Source organism: Amblyomma mixtum, chromosome 8, assembly GCF_055824585.1.
Source record: "Amblyomma mixtum isolate Tamu chromosome 8, ASM5582458v1, whole genome shotgun sequence".
Classification (NCBI taxonomy): Eukaryota; Metazoa; Arthropoda; class Arachnida; order Ixodida; family Ixodidae; genus Amblyomma; species Amblyomma mixtum.
In genome coordinates this window covers 69502827-69520540 of record NC_143019.1, presented here as the reverse complement: position 1 = coordinate 69520540, position 17714 = coordinate 69502827, and the positions used below count along the sequence as shown (strand labels likewise).

The following is a 17714-nucleotide window of genomic DNA, read 5'->3' as shown; positions in this document are numbered from 1 at the left end:
TGACGGCTACTATCATTATCGATAGCTTGTTGTTTGCTGTTTTAAGGCGAAAGCCTTTAATGGCTCATACTGCGTGTTAACTCGGGAACTAAAAGAGATAGAAGAAAACCAATGTAGCTTAAGATAGAGGAGGAAAAAATGAACGTAGAAGCCAAGTTTGATGACTGTAGAGTAATTAGCTAATTAATTACAGGCAAAAATGTCAAAATTGCGTCGAAATAGCGCGGATGTCTATATAGAAACGGGAACGATGTGACTTGTCACAGAATGGTCAGAAAAACAGCGGATTTGTGTCAAATTAGATGGAAAAATGTGCAAGCGTAATTTAATTAACACTTAACATCCCCGAAAGATTTTGGGTATCGATATAGCCACGGGAACGATGTGACGTTACATTCACTAATTCACTGGAACTAGTCACGGCATAGTGTCCTCGGCTTTCGCCTCTCAACGGTTTAGTTTCCAAAGTACATATCCTCGCAGTTTTTATTCGCTAGTATCTCACTATCAGTTACATTTGCGCAATATAACTGGAATGGTCATTTGTGTAGTTATTAGCACCTGTGATCTATATTTCAACAACTTTTTGCAGCTTTGGTTCTCTACAGACTGTTGTAACGCTAAATGTGCGCCATGAAATGGTTCTCTCAGTTAGACTGCTTACTTATTAGCACTGGAATTGACGCAGGGATGGCATACAACAGTCTTGCTTTTTCAATACGAAGTTTGGATGAAGTACTTTACTGGTTCAATCATAATCGGTTATAAATCCATGTCATCTGCAGCATGGGCGACAAATAACAAGTAGCTTTCGCATAGTGCACATTAAGCATTGCAATAGTCACTCAGAGTTTTTAAGAATTTAATGTGAAAGCCTTATATGTATGACGTTAGGCAACCAAACTATCTTTATACATTCTACTTTGCTGTACATTAGGAATTTTGCTTTCTAGCTTACTGTTATTAATAGCCTGATGCAGCACAATTTGCATACAAAGTGACTTGGCAGGAAACTACTCCAGCTATTTTCTTCTATGAAACAAAATTCGAAACTTTTGTGTTTGACGCTGATGTACAATATTTGTGAAAAATTCTTCAGTGCTTCATTCCAGACCATTTCAAAGCTTAGAAAAAAAACAGCTAGATGGTGTGTGGCAAAGAGCAGATATTACATTCAGATTTCTGAGAAAGCATGTGAATTGTTGAAATGAATAATGCAGTCATGGAAGTTGAAAATCAAATCCCAATGTTTCACGATCAACTTCGCCTCTTCACGGATGACTGAAGAAGGGACTGAGTTGGTCCCGAAATGTTGGTATTTCATGTTCAATCCTTGTACGTTGCCTATGTCTCTTCTATGTTACAAACTCAACCAGATGTACTTTTTGTCAGAGAGGTTAACATTCAGTTCACAAAAGTCGCACATGCAGATCTTGTCAACGTTTGTATAATATATAGTTTAATAAGTACAACGAGCATCATTTCACATTCTGCCGGCACAAATAACGCGAACAAGAAACAAGTAACAAAGGTAGCAAGACAACCAAACTTAACAAGATATGTTACAAACAGAAACAAGGACTTGAGAACAATAACCTTGAAGGGGCCCTGAGGTGCTCCTCGAGCACGTTCATTAAGGACGTTTAGTAGCAAAGTTCATGGCACAGTAGCTCGCAAAGTGACCAGAAAGCTAACATGCCATTTTGTATGCTAGTGGCAACTCCTCACAGTGTTCCACATTGCCTCCGAAGAGCTGGACACATGTTCTGACACTGTAATTCAACTGACGGGGCCTGGTAGAGCCAAGAATGAGGAAGAAGCAGAGGTCCCATCCTGAAACGATTGCTGCAGGTTCACTTTCATGTTGCGTAGCATTCGGGTTCGCTGCAGCATTTGTTTGTTTGTTTGTGTATGTTGCTTTGTACGAATTGCTGCACTGTTTCAAACACTGCCTGCCCAGTGTGTTCGACTGCACATGGTGGTTTGACATTCACTCTTGAAAGTAGCTGGAGCACTTTCGTCAGCATTACAGGTTCGCGGTAATTGTTTTGACGGTGCAATTCTTAATAATCGGGTAGCTTTTTGACTCTTTCAAAACAAGGTTGGTAGACATTTTTTCCATTCCTTGAGGCATGTTCATGCTTTTGAAGACTAGCGGTGTTGCTGTCATGAGGGAAACTGTTCAGGCATCCAAACTCTACTCGTGGTCTGTGTAGCCACAATTATTTTTTCGTAACAATGCTTCATGAAAAGCGCCTCAGTGTTTCAGGTGTTCCTTTCGCTCCCGTTTATGTTAAGGTTTTGAAGAGTGTTTCTCAGGGCCCCTTCAAGAGCACTTGTGTGACCTCACTGGTAATGTGTGCTGCTATGCCAAAGACCAGTCTACAATCTAGCTACGTGTACAGTTCCTTTCAATAGAAACTATGGCACCCAGTCCAGGCCTGCTGTACAACCGGCGAAAAGCTGTGCCCACTTTTCTTTTACTATGCCTAAACGTGCAGTCCTTCCACCACGTGCACAAGACACCTCCACTTGTGGTTGCTGATTGTCGATATGTCTTCCGTATACGCTTTGACGTATTGTTTCTGTCGATATGTCTTCCGTATACGCTTTGACGTGTTGTTTCTGAAGTGTGCGTGTGCTCGGAGTGGACAAAAAGAACACGCAGCTTGCGTCATAAATGTGTGCTGTTGGTGTCTCAAGTTTGTCCGTGTGAGGTGCACAAGTGCTGGAGTTACTTGGCACATGCTACGACTCTTCTAAGCACCCATGTGTTGGGTAGCTACCACTCTGCACCAAGCTGCAACCTCAACTCACCCACTTCAATGTGTCCTGGACCTGGGTTGTAAAATAAAGTTTTCTTTCTCTCTCTCTCTTCTAAGCAGTTTGACCGGCACAATTTTTGGCTGAGCCATCTGTATATCTATCCGCATTCTATGAATGAATGATGCTGGAAAGATGCATCATCGTAGATCTCTTATATGTGAGGTACGTCTTTGTGGTTTTCACACAATGGCCTTCTCTGTAAGTCTGTCAATACAGAGATGGGGCTGCCGATTTGGCCGTCTCACGTTCACACCTTTGAGAACAGAGCAGTTGTCCATCGTGTTGCGAGAAGGTTAAACACTGCTCTGACCCTACCAAAATGTCTCACTGTAAAAGGCCTGGGGGAGGTGGGGGAGGTCAATAAAGGAAGGTAGGTTGAGCACGTGTAGTGTCCGGCTGACTACATCACGTTTTTTTTTTTTTTCTGGGAGGAGGATAAAGGTGTCAAAGAGGAAGGGGAGAGCAAAGTCAAGCACCTTGTGCCCAAAGGCTTCAGAAAGCAAGGAGCAGTACTTGTGCTGCCACCTAGTGGTGGACAGTTGAAGCTTTCCACCAGAGCAGCTATCGATCCCAGCCATCACTGTACTTATCCGCACTGCAAGGGATAGGCATAGTAGCTTGAAGCAGATTCCACCAAAGCAATAGAATACTATGGCCAAACTGTTAGCGATGTGCTGGAAACAACTTCTTAGCTTCGTATTATGCCTTGCAGACTCCCTTCTAGGTGATGATATTTAGTCTACAAGTCATCTCCCGACCATGACTAGGTCATTAAACAGTTCCTATCGCCAGCCGTGCTGAGCAACTCTTTCAGTACCGCATGTAGCCTCACGGTCCACGTCCAGTACCGGTGATCACTGCAGTGTGGTCCTGTACATTCATGAAGCTGATGAAGCCGGTGAACTGCACTTAATAGTCAGCAAGTACGTAGCCACATATAGTCTTTGAGTGTTGTCACCAACTCCATCGGGGCTCGCCACTGCCTTGAGTGTCCCTGGCACCTGCAAGGCAGCATGCCTCCTCATTTGTGGCGCAGCAACTTGCGCCACTTGGTCCACTCGCACTCATAAGTCTCCAGGCATTGTCTCTCTCGACTGCTCAAAAGTGGCTGAACACAATCTCAGGCACAGACTTCCTCGTTGAGCCGTTGCTTGGGTTGCTGTCCTTGCCAGCACTGCTCTCCTTGCTGGCGTTGCTGTCTTTGCTCTTGGTGCTAGCCCTGCTCTGTGTTTCGGGTGTCTTGGAGCCCATGTTTTCCTGCAGGAAAAAGTGCAGGGGTCAAGAAAATGGTTGGTTGCGAAGAGAGCATCCAGTAGCAAGTTTCAATTATTGTGGTCCACGTCAAACGAAACTTGAGAACATCATCATCATCATCAGCCCGACTACGCCCACTGCAGGGCAAAGTCCTCTCCCATGTCTCTCCAATTAACCCTGTCCTTTGCTAGTTGCCGCCACCGTATTCCTGCAAACTTCTTAATCTCATCCGCCTACCTAACTTTCTGCCGCTCCCTGCTACGTTTGCCTTCTTTTGGAATCCACTCCGTTACCCTTAAGGACCAGCAGTTATCTTGCCTTCGCATTACACGCCCTGCCCAAGCCCATTTCTTCCTCTTGATTTCGATTGGGATGTCATTACCCTGCGTCTGTTTCCTCACCCACTCCGTCCGCTTCCGATCTCTTAACGTTACATTTATCATTTTTCTTTCCATAGCTCGCTGCGTTGCTTCTGGTCTCTTAACGTTACACCTATCGTTTTTCTCTCCATAGCTCGCTGCATTGTCCTTGACTTAACTTACGCTGAACCCACTTCGTTAGTCTCCACGTTCCTGCCCCATAGGTGAGCACCGGTAAGATACAGCTGTTGTATACTTTTCTCTTGAGAAACCAAGGGAAAATACATTTAAGATTACTTTTCAGCGAACGCATCCCTTTCCACTTTGCCTTGCTCCCTGGAGAAAATGCATGTGTTGATTTTTCACATGCTCTTAAGAGATGTAAAAGTTTTAAACAAACTGCAATATTTTAAAACATTTGACTTCTTGAACACAACTGAGATATTTACCCTTGTGCTTCGTGCGTTGCCTCGGCTATATATGCACAATAATACCAAACTCAACAGCAATCAAAAAGTTAATCACTGCATCTCACTGCAGTATACCTTCACTGCCATCATAACTGAAATTTGCGAGTCTGTCCCTTCGTCAAGAACAAACACAAGGTTGAAGAGCTGATGCTGTCTACCTCTTTCAAAAAAACCTTAGCTGCATCATGGTGTCTTTCTTCGTAGCTCTGACATCTAGCAAAAACGCAGTCCATTTCCTCCCGCAGTTCTCTGATGGCTCCCGGAACAGATACATATATTTTTTTGTTATGGATACCGTTTTTCCTTCGAGGATTGATGCAGCGTGAAGCATTTCTGTAGAGGACAAGAACAACAATAATGGACAATTGGTATCCCAACATATCCAGGATATTCGTGCTGAGTTTGATTCCTGTTCATGAGTTCTGTTTCTGAAAACCCGCAGAACACTGCCTGTCAACGTTTCAGTCATAGAAAAGAAAATGGTGGATGAATGTCGCATTTGTTTGTGTAGTTATGCGCACGTGTCCAATATGTTGCATTCAGACATACCTGCAGGTCATTTACATTGCCGTAACTGTCGATCCTCTCCATGCGACAGAACATGGACATGCGTCGATTGTTGCGGTCGTGTGCATTGCCTGCATTAGGGTTACCTGTTGTTTGCTCGGTGGGACCAAAGCGCACCCGGAATTTGTCGGTCCAGGATTTCTGCAAAGAAACATTGCCATGTTGTATGAGAGATTGTGGTTGCACGGAGTTTTACAAGTCTAGCCTGCACTGCATCCATTACTGGTGCACAGTGTTAAATGTACACTGAAAGGAAAGTCAATGGAAGCATGAAGCTATGCTGAAATTGTGCCCTTTGGGAATGCTACCCGCGTTCTTTTCTGCATGAAAAAGTGACTGCACTGCTGGAAAAATACCGAATTTCCTGGGCCACCCAGTGACACCCCCACAAAGCCTCAGTGCTATGACTTTATTTTTGTGGATCAGGCAAAATGGCATATCTCTCAACCAGCCAGAGTAAACAACCAGAAACAAAACTGCTTTTCCCCACCAATCACAAGAACCTTTGCTTCAGTTTATCAACAGATGGCGCTACCGTAGTGTATGTCGTGTCCAACAACGATGGTGTCCGCCTGATACAAAGGGAACAGCCGCAACCCATCGTTATCATGATAATCATGAAGTCGATTTTATCACCATTCAATGGCAGCCTCTTTGTTAGGGACGGCAGCAAACGACCTTGGGAGCTTTTGTCTGAGGATTCACAATAAATGTAAAACAGACTTTTCGAGCGCCATGGAAGTTGAATTTTTTTCTAGCGGTCGGCTTCTAGGCTGTCTGACGGGCTGCTGTGTTTACCCACTGTGAGTACAGTAAAACCCCGATAATCTGATCTTAGTTAATTCAAAATGCCCGATGATTTGTACAATTGCAGTTTTGTAGCTGGTAATGTAAATTTCACCGGATATCTCTGGCCCGCAGCTTGCATACCCTCAGTTCATTCAAACTAGGATGCGCTATGCGGGGACGCCCGAGTTCACTACAAATTCGAGAACAACTGAGTTCGACTGGTACGGAGCATCGCGCCGTTTGTAATAGGTGCGCGAGCCAGCATTAATAAGCACGAGGCTTAATCGGACGCACCATAGCCACAGCGCTCCGACTTAGCATGTGGCATAGTGACTTCACACCTGCCAAAGCATGGAGGAAGGAAGCTACCCTCAGCAGTACCGCCAGACTTCACCAGCACCAACTCGGAGCATAGTTCATACTTTGTGCGCGCCACACATCGCGCCGAATTCGTCGATTTATGAAATGCACTGCGCCGCTTCCTGGATAGACCGTGTGCATGCTCCAATACCAGGAATCAGGGACAAGTCATGGCCTCCACGATCAAGTGCACCATTGAACGGCGCGCTGCCTGAACTGACCATGGAGGCCACGAACAAGTGCTTCTAGTTCCACTGGCTGCCACCATGTGACGCGTATGGCTTTGAAAATAGCGTGTTGACATCCGTGACATAAGAAAGAGAATGATCGAGTGGCTGCAAACAGAACGTAGCCACCAGGCTTAGTGGTACTATAGCTGCGTGCTGTCCCAAACTGTGCTGTCCCATTGCTCCTTGCCCTTCTGCGCAAGCGTCTTAAGAGCTATGCCTGACATATCCGACCTTGGCCGCTGCTCACGTGTGCGCTACGGACTTCGGAGCATGGAAAAGTAGGCAAACGGGGAACTTAGCCAATAACTGCGTTACATTGAGAGAGATGCGCGACCATATCCTGCGAACATTGGAGCCCCAGTGACTGAATTTCGGGCGACTGGCAGTGACGCGGCGACTGCGCACCGAGACGAAATGAGCTCCCGTTGTAGGAGCAGTTAATTGGTAAATGTCACCGCAGCATTGCCGAGTGCAATGGTAGCGAATGTAGTGTTACAAGCGGTTGAACAACGTTATGTGTTCACCTTTTCATCTTGCTTCGATATCAGATAAAGTGAAAACCCACTTAATTGGAATATATTACGTGGTCTGACGGGCCTCCAATTAACGAGGTTCAGCTGTGCAATCTTTTCTAGCTTTTGGTTTTGTGTTCAGTATCATCTGTATTTGTAATGCAACACTGCTGTAACGACGTAATTTCGGCACCGTTGGAAAATTTCTTAACCAGTTTGTTCATTTCTTATGTAATATGTGACATATTCGGCTTAATTCATCGATAAAGGCACTGTATTAATGCACGAAAATAGTTTAGAGTCAGTGCTGTAAATAATATACCTGTGAAATAAAAGCAAGGAGCGAATGTATTAGGGAGGAAGTTCCACAAGGTGTCACTATAACATGGCACCAACTTTAGTGAGACAGATACTGCGCAACGAAAACAGCGCAAACTTCACAAAGGACGCAGAAAGAGGAGACGAGACACAGGTGCTGTGTCTTTCTGTGTCCTTCGTGAAGTTTGCACTGTTTTCGTTGTGATGGAAAACCAACTAGCTCGTCATGTGTTCTTCAAGATACTGCGCCATTTCCTTCCCTCAAAAACCAATTTACCAATTTTATGTTTTCAGAGGCACCTAAACGGGTATCTTTGCGACCACAAGATGCCACTAGTACGCAATCGGCTGAAGGTCGTTGTCTGCGACAGTAATTCGATGCTGGCCTACTAGACACCTAGTGTTCCTGCACACTAGTGACCGGTAATGGCGCCACAATACCCACCGGCTTGTCTTCGTTCTGGTGGTTGTCCGTGACGAAGGACGGGTTGTCCAGTCCCAGTTTGTCGCCGGCGCTGAACATGGAAAGGCGTCGCTTTCCGGCGGCCAGCTGGGATGGATCCGCGTTCGACATGAACCGTCGCCGGAAGTTGTCCGACCACGAACGCTGCGCATTGGATAGAGGGGATGAAGAGAAAGGGAGGGAGGGTAATTGATGAATAAAGCCCTACAACGACCCTACCATTTAGACAGTTTTAGCAGCAGCACGGCGTGAACCGCGATTCGTTATCATGATCCGCTTCCACGGTGCTCCACTGCGTATACACACTGATTGGTACCGACGCGAGAGGCGCGCACGCAGCTGACGGGCACGTGGCGCCATCTGGCGGTTTGCGCACGCGCAGTGGCGACTCGCGGAAGCTGTTCACAGTAGCGGATCGTGCTGTAACTTTCCATTCTGCCACTTTCGCACAGCAGGCTAACGAACATGTGGTATTATGGGCAACGGTTTCATCCAAAGTTCTTGTGAACTGGAAGCTTCATGACATGTGTGGTTTTGTGCTCGGGGCTACCATTCCATTGCAACCCGGTCAAAAAAAAAAGACCATTGGCATTCAATTTGATTTTCCTGTAGTAAAATTCCCGATTGTATATTTTCAAACAGTTGCAAGAGCTTCCACTTACACAGCCTGAGTCAGTTAAGCATGAAAGGATTAACTGTTGGCATCCAATTATACAGTTGAATTAGAAAACTTTCAAATTGTCTCGAAACAATTGGTAACTGGAAAGCACGGCCGCAGGAACAATCTAAACAGAAGAGATTACATAATGCCAAAATTATCAGTTTATGTCCACTAAATGCACCTTTTCTTCGAGCTTATATAGACCTTTCCATCGGGCGAGAAAGATGCCGATACGCACCCTCTATGAGCTTTTGCAAAACCGGTTCTGCTGTCGGTTCTGCTGTCGGTTCCACTGCGCTAGCGTGGGGTGCACATAACAGACCAACAAACAATGTGGCAAAGCCCAAGGAGCCCTTATGGGAAAGGTCTCTATGTACCCCGTCTACTCACACTCCTGCTGAAACGAGTGGCTTTTGCCCGTTGGTCAAAGTTAATTCGCTTAATCATGACTGCTTTATTTTACAAGAACATAATTTGCTGCTCTGTGTTTGTCCAGAACAATGTGTAGATCCCAGTAAGTAAGTAAAAAATAAGACATGGGTTTCCAGCTCGACTTTCAGATCGGGAAATTCCCAGTTGTGCATTGGGTCGGCAGCTCCAGTTAGGTCTTCTTGTTGGAATTACATGATGAAATGAAAAGAACCATGGCTTCCAGCAGAACAGTTGGACTGGCTATCACTTGGAAATAACTAGGTGAAGTTTGTTTAGGGACAGGGTGGCACCTTTTCCTTATGTTCCAGACCTGAGAAAACGTAGCAATTGGCTGGGGGATGGCTCCGGTGAAGCTGTGGTCCCGGCTTCGAACCCCGGAAGAGGACGAATCTTTTTTACTATTCGTGCCAGTTCTTGGCTAGCTGGGTAAGCTTTCCATGCTAGCCGCTGTGGCACTGGCCCACTGCAATAAATTTCTGTTTGGCGTTCAGTTTAACTGGCATGTGAAAAGTCAGTTGGATTCACACATTGGAAGTGAAGTGTCCAACTGGAACATGGCAATCCAACTAGGACCCGCAGTTTAGTAGACAAGCGCAACTTGAAGATCCCAACTTGGCTTTCAGTCTTAATTTTTGAAGCCAATTGGAATTCACACCTACTATTGAAACCAACTGGAACCAATCAGAATGCCCAATTGAACCCATTTTTCTCTTTTTGACTGGGAAGAACTTGCGAGATGGAGAGTAGTGATTGAGCTACAGGTATAGCTGACGTGAACAGCAAACCTTGAATTAGCAAAATGCGGTTTAACGCGCACTTGAGATTTAACGAACAATTAAACTATTTTCCATGGTAGTATATAGCGGTACAGGTCGCTAGGATGCACCGCGGTAGGACGGACGGCTATGGACTTATCTAGCAGCTGCATTAGGCTGGTATGGACGCAAGGTACGATCAGAACATGTCCGTTCCATATCCAGCGGTAGCTCACTGTTCACATTCTTTGTTATGTAGCCAGATGTTTCATTGCAATGCGGCTTCAAGGGTGCAAAGAATGTATGCAAGCTTCACTAGGTCGTAACTTTTTTTTTTGACTGACAGGGATTGACTAATAAAATACAGTACCCTTGCGAAAGCATGCACGTCTACTTCTGTATAATCAAACCAGGAAGCTCTGGAGCATATATTACATACATATAGTCTTGCTGCTAGCTGTTGATGGTTTCAACAGAATGAGAAGAGTGGTTTTAACTGAAACTAGCAGAGCACTTGATCTTGCAAAAAGTGCGATAAATAAATCATATGAAATAACGCAGTACTAAATGTCACATCACAGAAACCGTGATGGTGAACCAAGCATAGCTTCTAATGTAGCAGGCGAAACTTTGCAGCTTATCACTGTGTTCCTGCCTCGCCAACATGGCCGCTCTGACGTCACAGAGTCCTTCAAGCGGTCTCACCCCTCGCGTCTCGTCGTCATCGGGCATGATGGACTGCCGGCGGCGCACGTCGTGGAGCAGGCAGAGGCCGAAGTTGTTCATGACGCTGGCGCGTCGGTGCTGGCCCGTGCCCGACCAGTCAAGGCTGGCGTCGGGCGTGAAGTTCTCGTCGCCCACGATCACCAGCACGGTGCGGTCGTTGTACACGTTCTTCTGCACGGTGGTCAATTGCCACGAAACGCAACGATATATTAGACCTGTACGGCCTCTTTAATCGGGAAAGCAGTCGCGCAGCAGGCCAAAGCGAGTGACTGGGTCCATGAATTATGCGTAGGCACGCGTGCGAATTTCTCCAGGCTATCGACACCAGGCTTAAGCCTAACTTTCGGGTGCATGTTTTCTTGTTTGTAATGATGCGTAAGGCATTATTATACATGGATTACCACCTGGTATTATCCTACGACCGGTAAATAATTTATAACCGAATTTCTTTCTTGTCCTGTTTGGTCTCGGTTTCAACAGCCAAATGAGGACTGTGATGTCAAAGAGTGGTTTTATGTCACGGGAGGCAAGAAAAAACTGCAATATAATGGCTGTTTTCATATTAATTGTCATTGTGGATCTTAAGGAAGACTGCATACAGCACTGTAGTGAATTAAAATGATGCAGCAGTGATTAATTGAAGTTTTTCTATGCCTCAAGTGACATGAAATCACTCTGACATCAGTCATCACCTAGCTGTTTAAACCAAAACCGAAACAACATGACAGGAAAAATACGATTTTAAATTATTTAGCTTTCGCATGTAAATACCAAATGGTGATTCATGCGTTGTAATGTCTTCTGCATCATTATAGAGAAGAAAACATGCCACCAAAATTAGGTGTCTATATTCCTTTAAGCATTTCTCTCGCGGACACTAGAGTTGTGCTGGCGAGAGCAGAACCTTCGCTCACGGCTGTCTAGGGTGGTAAGTACAAGCAGGATGAGACATGTATAACCTATTCAGATGTTCCACCAATCTACAAAAGCCTCTTCGATGTCGGGACGGCATTCAAGTGTTTCACTCACATGACGTCATGTGCGCCATCTTTGGCTGCTGTTGGTAGCTTGCACAGTCTATGCGGGAACCGGTTGACGACCGATAGGCAGATTAACAAAATGTCGAGGCTTTCGCTGCGCTTTCCGGAACCAAAGATGGCGACCGCTTTGACGTCGATGAAAACTATGCATAAGGCCAAGGGTGTATCTCTGCATCTATTCATTACGTTGACATGTAGCCTTTATGACGAGAATTTAGTCTGGATGACTGTACTGGGCATCGGATGAATGCTTTAGCTGCAGCATTACTTGCGATCACGAAGCACACTCTTAAATGCTTTCACTGATCTCTTAGAGGACACTTGGCTGTTATCATTGGCTGTGCTAAAAAAAACAACTTCTTCTGGAATACTGATGCGCTATCAGAGCAACGGGGCCTTAGCGATGTGAGAAGACGCAGTTACGGGAGTAAAGCCTGGCAGTGATTATGAGCGAGAGCGATCGGCTTACCCTGAGGGTAATTGAGTAGACGGTGCTTGGAATGCACACGGGTCCAAGGAACTCGTCCGAGTTGTTAACATCCGTGGCCACGCCTTGTACCAAGATGACATCTGTCATGGACGGTCGCACCAGGTAGCTGTTCACCGCGCTTAGGTCCGGCAGGAACGCGTTGTCCAGGTGCATCATCAGCTTGTTCTGGGACCAGTTCTGTGCACAAGAAAAAAAATGTCAACACAAAGTGAAAGTTTGAACCATGGAGGTCCACGTTCATATCATCTGGTCTCGGTGCCTAGAACTTGAACCAAGCTTGTCGAACCACAACGGTCGACCTTTGGAAAACCCGAAATGAGATATCGTGCTTCGGATACAGTTGGAATTTACGTGCGAACAGGAGGACACAGGACTTCAGGTAAACCCCCCGTCAAATGTCCTCGGGCCAAAGCATTCACATGCAGCAAAATCAATGTCCCAATGGAATGATCCGTGCAGCGGATCATTTAGAACACAAGTCAAGCAGGAAGCTTCTCTACCGCAAGAAGAAACCTTCTGGTAGCTTTTCAAGGTTCTCCGGTCTTCAATAGCGCCATAATGGCTCTGTTATGCGGCTTAAAGGGACTATGCAATGAATTAAAAGTCACTTGTAAATGTTTTTAATACTTAGAAATGATGCTAAGAAGCATTCTCACCAAGTATGAGTCTTTGAAACTGAGCCGGCAATTTATTATGTATTTTTAAAAACCGCGTTTTTTAAAATTCGCGGGCCGATTGCTGTCTTCGTAGCGACCGATTTTGAAGCTAAAACCGGGAAAATAGATGTCACTAGTCCCTTAACGTCGGCAGGCCACCACACGCTGTCATTCGCTGGAGCCACGGCAGCCACGACGTCACGGGCACGCTTCCGGTAGCCGTGAAAATCGTCTGCTCGAGCCGCCGCGCGACCCCTTCGGTCTAGCGCGAGCCAGGGCATTGCCTTCACGCATATGTTTTCAATTTACGTCTGCCACCTCTTTCTGTCGGGAGTTTGGGTATGTATATAGTCGGATACAACTTAAGAAGGCAGCCGCTTTTCCCTCCCTCCCCTCCAGCCAATGGCGTCGGCCGATTCTGATTGTCCTGCTAGCATGACAATGCAAGGGAATGGCAGATGAAACTGGTTAGTCCTCTCCGTCCATAGTCGGGGATAGACCCCTCTCTCCATTGTGGTACCGTTCCCTGCATTGTCACCCTAGCAGGGTCATGAGAATCGGCCGACGCCATTGGCTGGAGGGGAGTTCTTTGATGGGGAAAAGCGATCTTAAGTTGTATTAGTTCGGGAGCCACTCGCAGTGCCTGTCGTGGTGACAAGCAAAGAAATCCTACGCGCACCGCAATCCAGGAATGCGAAGGGAGACCAGAGAGACACTGCCGACGCTGCTGCTGGTTTGCTGGGTGCGACAACCGGAAGTCGCAAGCCGAACGTCAGCGAATGACGTATTCATGGGCGGGGCCCAGTCCCAGAGCTGTTTTCTTTACTTTTTCATGGTGCTCCGCGTGTACGAGTTGAGGGGGGAGAGGAGGAGCGTAATTTTTTATCATCTATATCTTCGTTGTTATTGATGCATAGCTCAAAAATTCTTGTGCTGGGGTGACGAGTAATGGAATGCCTATCTCTCGTCTGCTTTAAGTAATCTCAATTAATTTATTGCATAGTCCCTTTAAGCGAAAAGCTGTTGGCCTGAATATTTTTGACCAAGGCTGTACATTGCTTGAGGTTCATTAGGCCAGGTTCAGGTATTGCCAGCGACTAACGTGGCTACAGCTTTGCAGTTACTGCCGACAATTTCTCCGCCGTAGTGGCACTTCGGATAAAGAGAACACTCATCTTGCCGGGCCAAGAGCGGGGCTCCTGTACTGCTACTAGTGTACGCGGTACACGGACTCCTCCACCAACTTGTCCGTCACGCAGACTACAGAGGGCGGGTCTTACCTCGTACTTGGGCTCCAGGCTGAGCACGCTTCGGGCCACCTTGAGCGCGCAGCTGCGCCACAGGCGATACTCCAGCGACGGCAGCCTGGTGAAGCGCGCCAGCGCCTCGAGCATCACCGTCTGGCTCAGGTGGAAGGCGCGCACGTCCGTCTCGCAGGTGGCGCGCGTCTGGCGTGGCTTGCGTGTCAGCACGCCCAGCTCGCCGAGCACGGCGCCCACCGTCAGCAGGTCCTGTAGGTGGCCGTCGCTCATGAACCAGTGGTACGAGTCCGTGTTGGGCAGGCTGCCGCCGTCCTTCTCCGTCACCGTGCCTTCGATCTGCGCACCAAAAGGGCAGTGCACCACTTACCACGCGTGGCAGACACCAACAGTCGAGCCATATCCGTCACAGGATTTTACAGAAATACAGTGACGTCACGACGCCGAAGAACAGTCATTACCGAACGGCTTCATTCCACACAAAATACAACAGGAACCCACTCTCAGGTGCGTGCAGCTCCACACCCTAACTTTCTCACGCATACTGGAACTGCCGAAGGGCCGACACACCACAACGTCGCTCATTTTCTTGCCACATACCCACGTGGGAGGCCTGAGTTGGTCACGTGGGCGAAACGACTTATTCCTGGGGCACTCTCCTTCAGCACCTTTACGATACCTGGGAGGAGGACCCTTAACCACCCTACTTGAAGAACACGAACCCAGACATGCATATGGGTCATTTCAATAAATGTTTTCTCTCTTTCCCTTCGCGCTCTTACCGGCACCTACAGATTATGTTTTGTTTATCACCTCCATAGAGAAACTGCGTTTATAATTACGCTACTTGAATTGCATTTGTGTGAGCATGCCTAGGTTTGGCGCTAGTGCAGGTCCGCCGGGTATGTGCGGATTTTGTTTTTTTTAGCACCTTCACAATATGGAAACTCTTTATCGGGGTTAAGTGCATGCAACGCTGTAAGGCGGGTGGGTAATGGCTTCGCGGCCGCACCTTACCTTGACAACACCGCAGACGATGATGTAGATTCCACTTGGCTCTTCCCCTTCTTTGCCTAGGCTCCATCCAGATGGGAAAGTCTGCAGTGTCGCCCTTTCCTGCGAGTCGCACATGTTGATCAGTGGTTATAAGCGTAACAAGGAAGCATTTACATCAGCCCGAGAAACTGCGGGATGTGTAAGAATTACTACACTATCAGCATCATCATCATTATTCTCACTATGCACACTGTAGGACGAAGGCCTCTCCCGTATCTCTCCAATTAACCCTGTCCTGCGCCAGTTGAGGCCACCGTAGTCCCGCAAACTTCTTAACCATATCCGCCCACCAAACTATCTGCCTCTCCCTGACGCTTCCCTTAATTCCTTAGAACCCAGTCCGTAACTTTTAAGGACTATCTGTTGTCTTGCCTTCCCATTACATGCCCTGCCCAAGCGCATTTCTTCCTCGTGATTCCCGCATACCCGGTGTTATTCCCTGAGTTCTATAGCCGTAAGCTGCGAAGGAGACGCAAGTTTTCTTTGGGGCATCACTTTCCAGAGCTCAACGCGTTGTCTCGCTTGCACCTTGCTTGGTTTACGCAATGACCTCGCATGAGGAATAATTCTCCGATAGCGGCAAACGGCTTCTCAGAGTGAACTAGCCATTATGCTATGGAGGACCTCAGACTCGCACTAGAGAGAAACCGATTTCCAAGTCAAAGAAGAATGTCAGCTAACACACGTCAAAATACAAGGACACTAAATTGATTCACTTACGATTTTTTTCGTCCTGTTTAAGTGTATATTCAACTGACACATAAATGTAGATATATTTGGCAATGTCATCCTGTCATTAGTATTCGTCTCTGCTGCAAAGAACCCTTCGTTTACGTTGGCTAACACCGGCGGGGGATAATGGTATATTCCTTGGACATTGACTAACTTCCTGCATCATTGTTGCCAGTCCGCGATGAGATGGCTGTTTGGCGCACTTCGTAAATCCGCTGCATGTATCGAGGATAAGCTGAATGGCAAGCCTTTCGAATATCTAATATTTTGCCACAAAGCTGCCTTTTATATAACGTCTGTTTTACGACATCGTGCAGTATACTGTTGACCTACCTTGAAGTGGTTGAAGAGCTCTTCGTTGCCCTTGATCCAGTTCACATTCTTGAGCAGCTCCGTGGGCGGCGCTGGAACAATGCTTGTGGGCGCAGAATGCAGGCGCATCATCTTCTCCTCGATGGACTGCGCAAGACCATGTCTCCAATGTACGACACGTTGCAAAGTCTTAGCATTCATGGGCGTCCAAGCTATAGCGCAGACTACTATAGCATACTTGAAGACTTGAGCATACGAGAGGAGTCGACTTTTGCCTCCTGGGCTACAGCTATTCTTTTACAGCGACAACTGGTAAGTGCACGCATCTCGATGACGCGCTGGTGGCGTGACACGCCACGGTGATTGGCCAGCATGCACTAGCATCATGCATGGCTTCACTGCAACGCTTCGTAATGCGTCACGCTGAGTGGTTCGAACATAGTGACGTCATGAGCAGCTCTAACACTACCTCTGCAAACAGCTACCTCTGAACCTTGCGTTACGCAGTGGTAACCGTCATGTGAGTTGAGCTGGAAAAGAGTTAATGCCATAGCATTAAAAGCCACATCAGGAAAAAGAAATCTATCATCGGTCATAAAATGCACCCATTGTATTACGTCTCCATACTGCAAAATGCATGTCGTCTCCATACCGGAAGTGACGTAACTCCTGATAAAGGCAGGAAAACCTTCTAATGCTATCGCTTTGCCAACAAGTAAGGTATACTTAGGTGTCCTCGTGGATTTTTTTCTTCAGCAAGTGAACGATGTTGAACTGAAATGAAAGTTCCGAAAGTCCCATTTCCAAGAACCGCATGACTTTTCGATATATTCCCAGCACCACCGATTCCCGTCCACCATTGGTGTGCTATGGCCCTGTACACATCTTTAGAAAAATGAGAGCGATTGTTCTGTCTCATCCACATTGTACCAAAGACCGCGCATTACCGGAACACGGCTGCTTCCCAAGGTGAAGACGCTTGTTAAGGATGCGCCCTTCTTATCCGACGTGAACGGCAGCTGGGCAGTACGCTGCGGCTGGTATCGTCAATAGTCACCTCATCTACAATAGCACATAGAGAGATAGCACATATGTGACGCACGTGTATCGCCGGTGGTGGGGCTTCGACAAAAAGAGGCACGCTCCCACGGAAGAGGACATTCCAAGCTTTAATTTGAATGTGGAGTCTTTTAACCTCAGCACACAATAAAATATTTCTATGAGATGGAGAAATTATCGACTCCCCTCGTACATGCTACCACAGCAGTGTCAGTGCAGACAAGCTGGAATGAAATGCGAACAGTGCATGACAACAAAACTAAATGTTCTGCCTGTCTTTCAGCGTCAGTGTAAAACTAGCATGATTAATGTTTCTCGGTAAACTGGTCTGCCGAAGTATATGTCCATAAACCGCGGTTGAAAAGGAGTAGAAAAGTACGGATTATGC

At 46.8% G+C, this 17714-nt stretch overlaps 1 protein-coding gene across 2 annotated transcripts in view; it reads right to left on the bottom strand.

Moving 5' to 3' along the window:
* Positions 1–1425: 1425 nt before the first annotated feature.
* The window catches only part of LOC149332880 (sperm-specific sodium:proton exchanger-like), a 328095-nt gene continuing 311806 nt past the window's right edge, over positions 1426–17714 (bottom strand). For both annotated transcript variants that reach the window (XM_089558441.1, XM_089558440.1), the window contains 8 exons: positions 16289–16414; positions 15185–15283; positions 14189–14506; positions 12232–12429; positions 10702–10893; positions 8131–8292; positions 5459–5617; positions 1426–4083 (listed from right to left, as the gene is read on the bottom strand). In XM_089558441.1, coding sequence (XP_089414567.1) covers positions 3925–4083; positions 5459–5617; positions 8131–8292; positions 10702–10893; positions 12232–12429; positions 14189–14506; positions 15185–15283; positions 16289–16414 — 1413 coding nt within the window. In that variant the 3' untranslated portion in view covers positions 1426–3924. The remainder of the gene's footprint in view (positions 4084–5458; positions 5618–8130; positions 8293–10701; positions 10894–12231; positions 12430–14188; positions 14507–15184; positions 15284–16288; positions 16415–17714) is intronic.